The sequence below is a fragment of the Sapajus apella genome, unplaced genomic scaffold, assembly GCF_009761245.1.
Source record: "Sapajus apella isolate SASKATOON/1434 unplaced genomic scaffold, GSC_monkey_1.0 scaffold4157, whole genome shotgun sequence".
In the NCBI taxonomy this organism is placed as follows: Eukaryota; Metazoa; Chordata; class Mammalia; order Primates; family Cebidae; genus Sapajus; species Sapajus apella.
In genome coordinates, this window is record NW_022441083.1 from 1 (window position 1) to 6,025 (window position 6,025).

Here is a 6,025-nt window from a genome sequence, read left to right on the forward strand (position 1 = left end):
GTCTGACTTTGATTGGAGATGCATTTTCTATCCATGCTTTGTCAGCCACTTTTACTCAGTGTCCATGTGGGAGGAATACTAATCTCCTGGTAATGAAGGTGTTTTGTTCCAATAATTTCACATCTTAATTCCACACATTTCTGAATTCATATGTTTGTTTAATTGTTTATTCGTGTGTACCAGTTGCACAAGAAAATTGATTTTGGAGGGTATATGGGTTTCAGTCATTCTGAAGTACAATCATCTCTGTATCTTCCTTTAAAGTTGTCAAAACTGTGCTCTTACTCCAGCCGAACCCTAGGGTTTTGGGTAAAGTCATTCACTGTGATGATACCATTAGGACCAATTCTGTTTGAAAAAAGGTTTATCTGCAGTTAGTTCATTGACAGTTAATCTTACGAAAAACAGTATACAAACAACTCTCTCATTTCAAATTCTGCTGTTGATCCTTTTTCTCTTAACTTTGTTTTTTTCTGAGTCAGGCTCTGGCTCTGTCATCCAGGCTGTAGTAAATAGTGCAATCTTGGCTCACTGCAACCTCCACCTCCTGGGCTCAGGCCATCCTCCTGATTAAATGGTACAGGCACACACTAGCACACCCAGCTAATTTTTGTATTTTTAGTAAAGATGGGGTTTCACCATATTGCCCAGGCTGGTCTTGAACTCCTGAGCTCAAAACATCCACCCATCCTAGAATTACACGTGTGAGCCACCATGCCCGGCCTCTCTTTCTCTTGCCTGACTGCCTGCTCCTCCTCCTGTTCCTCTTCCTCCACTTTTGTTCCACTGGGTCATAGCTAAGAGTGAGTCAGAGTTACTAGGGGTGCTTATAAAGACACAGATTCCTAGACCCCACCCCTAGAGTTTATGATTCCATATATCCAGGGTGTAGCCTGTGATTCTGCCTTTCTAACATATTCTCGGGTGCTGCTGCTGTCACTACTGCTAGTCTCAGTGGCACTCAAAGAATTATTGTCCTATAGAATTCTTTTCCTTCCTCTTCTCCTTCCTTTTCCCTTTTTCTTTCAGATCCATATTTCATGTTCCTCACAATACTTTTCTGTTCCCAGAGCAGTATACTATAATAATCTCACTCTATCTTGGCCCACTAGATTTGTTTTCCTGGTATCCTTTTGCCTCCACTTAGTAAAAGTTCACTTACATTTCCTGTTCAATGTAGCTTAGCATCCTGCTAACATGTGATGCAGAGATCTCCCCATCCACTTCGGCAATATACGTGTAGAGAAACTGGAATGTGCTGAAAGGTATCTGGGGCGGCCCATGGTTACATGATAAGACCTCACACACTATCTTGAGAGTTTTGGTGATGGTCTATAAAAGTTAGATAAAATGAGGAGAAAGTTATTCTTCCAGGCAATATTCCTGAGATCTGCTTAGATACAAGAAAGAAAACAAAAATATTGCTCTTATAAAATGAGGTGAGAATGATTTAAGATTCTAGAAAGCTTGAAATTTTTATAATCAAATGTCACTAATTCATTCTAAAAAATATTGTGTATCTTTATTTTTTTCTCTCCTTTCTTTGTTGGAAGACTACTCAAGGAATTAAATTTATAAATTCCTAAATACTTTAAGGCATCTGTTACTTTAGTCTGAATAACCTCACTAAAGGAGGGAAGTTGATTTGCATTCTATATAATTAGAATTATTTCTTATTCCCTTCAGTCTTATTTCTAAAGGGCTGAGATAGACTAGCCTATATACTCCAAAAAGATACTTGTGGCACTGCCACAGTAGAGGAGAAGAAGGTAAGAAAGAGTAGGGTAATTTCCCCAGGAAGATAGAGTCCCAGGAAGATACTAGAAAAATGATCTTGAACATCAGGATAAATGTTCTTCTAAAACATACGGGTCTATCTAAATAGAATCACCTAGTGCTTTATTTTATATTACATAATACTAACCCTTTTATTGCTGGGGAAATATTGGTAGACAATGAGTGCCAGGAACTTTAATAGAAGGGTTACTACAGAAGCAACCCCTCCTTACAATAAATCTTGAACATTAAAGGATCATGCTCAGAACTAATCTCATATCTTTAAATAAACCCACACTTGGAATAAATTTTACAAGTGAAAGAGTTGTGAAATGAAGGTCAGCATATAGATCTTGGTGGTTTACTGAAACTGAAGATGTACAGATCATCCTGACACACTCTTCCAGGGATCAGTGAAAGAGCAGCCCTGAGTGGTGACTCAGGTGTGACTGGGTGAATGAAAAAGCAGCTGCTGTATCTTCCCACATGATTGCTAGAGACTTGTCCTGCCTTAGCAGTTGATGTTTGCTGTTCTCCTCTCATCCTCTCCCAGAATAGGATGATTGCCGTGATGGTGCTTCTCTAACTGTGGTGTGTAATAATTTGTAATAATTATTAATTTTAAATGAGTTAATATTTAAATTTTATAGATTTACACTTAATAAGCATTGTTATTTTATAAATAGATTATTCAATAAACCACACGATGTCAAAATACTTGGGAGTTTGCAGCAGGCCACCTTCCTGTCCTCTACTAAAAATACAAAACATTAGCTGGACATGGTGGCACATGCCTGTAATCCCAGCTACTCAGGAGGTTGAGGCAGGAGAATTGCCTGAACCCAGGAGGCGGAAGTTGCGGTGAGCCGAGATTGCGCCATTGCACTCCAGCCTGGGTAACAAGAGTGAAACTCCGTCTCAAAAAAAAAAAAGGACCCCTACAAGTAAAGTCAGCCTGGAAGTTAAGTCTGTAAATAAAGGATGCCCTATGAAACCAGTAATCATTATACTCATTTGCATCACATTGGACTGTTCCTGGGGTCTTAAATGTCTCCAAATGTGGTGTGAAAAAATCTGTAACCCTATGTGAATTCAATAAAATACGTCCACTTTTTTATCTTCCCGTTTGTGATTTTCCCCAGTCCTGATTGAAAAGTCATAGGCCTCTGCTGCTTACTTTCCTTTCCTCCTTGGAGGATAGTGATTTATTCAGTATAAATGCTATAAAGGACAATGAAGAAAAAAAGAGCCACAAATGTCCTTTTGTTACTTCTCTCTAAAGAAATGATTATTATGAAGGCTGTAGGGGAATCTATAGGAAAAGTTGGGCTACAATATTTCCGCTAAATTTTCTCAGAAACAAAACTGTCAAATATGCATTCCAAGCATATGTGAGAAGAAAAAGATTATGTTTAGAAATGCTGAATGATTCGAACTACCGTTTCATACCATTTGGTTTTGGTGGAGGCAGTTACTCAAAAAATTTCAAACTTGTATGTATCTCAGGCATTCTATTTAAAAATCATGTTTTTGAATCATTTTGAGTTATTTTAACAAGGTTTAACAATGTAAGTCCACATATAAGATACCCAAGCTTTAAATATCTATACATATAAACTGATTTCAGCATCTTTTGTTTCAAAACAGTAAAGTGGCTTTTCCAATACCAAACAAGTCAAATTTCTCCATCCATGGAGACGTCATGACTAAATTCAGAAATAGCCTCATCTTTCCTTTTTTTTTTTTTTTTGCTTCCTTATGTCTGAGTTTTGCAGCCAATTCTGTCTATTACACAGTAGCTTTCTATACGATTGTACCCCTTTTAAAAAGTGTCTACTGACAGATATTCTAGGTGTCTGGAAGTCTTTTTCTACAGCTGGCTCTTGGTTGTCTCTAGCAATATAAATGGAGGGAGTGGAGTGGAAATAAATCTGAGGGCAATATTCATAAATAACCCAGAACTATACTATAGTCAGCTCTTCCCAGAGTCTGATGATAGTGTTTCCCTCTCTCTCCTCCTCCTCCTAACCCCTGCTTCTGCCTGGCAAGCACTGAAATGCTTGATTTAGAGAGAAGGACAAGATGAGAAGAGGCGTGTTTATCATCAGCTCTGGAGAGTAGACCCTGTGTACAGATGCACTGCCCTTCCAGGCCCAGAGGGAGATTTCCCCTTCAGGAACAAAAAACAGTCAAGCTAACTTACAACTCCCAGAGCGCTGCAAGCGAGGACTAAAAACTTCAGCCACTCGATCTCCTCCATGAAGTGACCCACGTTCATCACACTATTAAACAGATCTGTTGGAAGATTCAGCGCCTTCCACATCTGGGCCAGCTCATCTACATGGATGATCAGTCTGCCGGCAACCTGCAGGGCAGGGGACAGACAAAACACACAGGATGTGGGAGAAGTTGAGGCAAGACCCTGGGGAACACCCTGCCCCCAGGCCAGATCCACATCTCCCAACACATGGCAAGGGGGGTGACGGGGGTGTTAGGAAGGTACAAGATGGCTCTGTGTGGCAGTTATCTTTGCAAATCCCAGTGCTGAAATATAATTTATTAATTTTTAAACTTTAGGTGTCAGAATTATGCAAAAGATAAATATTTATATCTTAATTTCTTGTAATGCTTTTATCTGTTATTGTATTCCTAAATTGTTTTATTCCTTATATGACAGATATAACAGCCTGAAAACAAAACCAAGGGTTAGAGTGCTTACCTGAGACCACTAATTAATGGTAAAACCAGGACAAGACATAGGTCTCTTTCTTCCCTACTGCGCTGAGTTCTTAGCTCTAGAACTCAAGTGCATCCCTCGTGCTTTCCCAGGAATGATATGGGGTATGTGGCTGATCCATGGGGATCTGGTCTGGATGCCTTTTGTTGCTTGATCCCAGGTACTTTAGAGCTCTGTCATGTTCACTGCGCAAGATACTTGGTGGATAAAGTGCAGGAGGGTGAGTGGTTGTTGGCCAACAATACAACAAGGGCACAGATGCCCGATGATGTGCTCCAACACCTTTCCTGACCCTCTGATTCTAGTGAAATGCTAAGCCTCTGGGACCAAGGCAGCTAGCCAGGCCAGTCCTAAATCACCGCAAACCTCTCTGTCCTGGATCATAAAGCAGGGTATGGTGATGCTCAACCATATTTCCTGGTAATTGGCCAAACCACAAAGTTTCTCAAGCCGGACCCTCCTCGTGCATCCATTCACCAAGCAGCTCCCAGGATGATGTGGCTGTGAAGAGGCTCACAGCCTCTCCCTAAAAGCTAAAAGCTATGTCTGGACCTGGGATAGCTGGGGAGCTAAAATATACCCTTCCCCAAACTGTGACTGGCATCATATTTTGGTCTTGATCAGGAAGGGAGACACTGCCGAGTGACTGACGACCTGCACTTTTATGGAGAGATGGGATTAGCTTTGCATTGAACCCCTGTACATTCTGCCAGCTTCAAGGAAATCTGGGATGACCCCACCAACGACTCAGCCTACAGCCTATTTCAAAATTATTCCCATTTCTCTAAGAAAAGATTTACTTTCAGTCCATGGTTTAGTGCATTTTATGGTGGTTCTAAGTGGTCAGCTGACTGGCAGAAGAACAGTGGGCTTTCATCTGTACCTACCCAGCCTCAACACTGTCCCTACATTCCCTCAATGCTGCAGCAGGGCCCTTACCCGAGAATGCAGGGTCTTTAACAGCTCAGGTGTTAATTCTGCCCAGTTACACAAACCGACTTGCCCAGACTGCTCTCTCACCGGAGGACTCTTTCCACGGCACAGGGCCTCAAAATAACTACAAGAAAAAAAGTCAGAGAGTAGGAGGAGCATCCTGTACACCAGTGGCCTCTGGCTGTTCTAGCAATCCTTCCCCCTTCTTTCTGTGGGAAGGAGGTAGAGAAGGGAACCCTTGTTAAGTGGTTTCTGTGTGTCAGTGTGTTTAGTTCATTTACATCTGGGAAAAGCCTGAATATGTTACTTTCTACTTAGGGCATAGATAATGCTTTGAGAATACAAAGCTTTGTTCTTCTCTAAGGATGAGGAAGAACCAAAAGTTTGGGTATGCAATTCCCTGGAGCATATTGGGGGTCAGTTTTTTTTTTTTTCAGTCATATCTGAGTGTTTAGAACACAGAGATAGATAATATATTACATATGTACATGTAATCTTGGGAAGAGAAGTTGGAAGAGAACTAAAGTAATGAACATAAGAAAGGGGAAGACAGCACAGGAATGGTGGTGAAGGCCTGTA

General features: G+C 40.9%; 1 protein-coding gene across 1 annotated transcript; it reads right to left on the reverse strand.

Moving 5' to 3' along the window:
- Positions 1-150: 150 nt before the first annotated feature.
- LOC116547683 (ropporin-1-like) lies at positions 151-5,645 on the reverse strand. The gene is made up of 4 exons (XM_032273548.1): positions 5,453-5,645; positions 3,980-4,141; positions 1,163-1,332; positions 151-348 (listed from the first exon to the last, which is right to left on the reverse strand). The coding sequence occupies exons 1-4, from the start codon at positions 5,603-5,605 to the stop codon at positions 282-284; spliced, it is 552 nt and encodes a 183-aa protein (XP_032129439.1). The 5' UTR covers positions 5,606-5,645; the 3' UTR covers positions 151-281.
- Between the last annotated feature and the right edge of the window lie 380 nt (positions 5,646-6,025).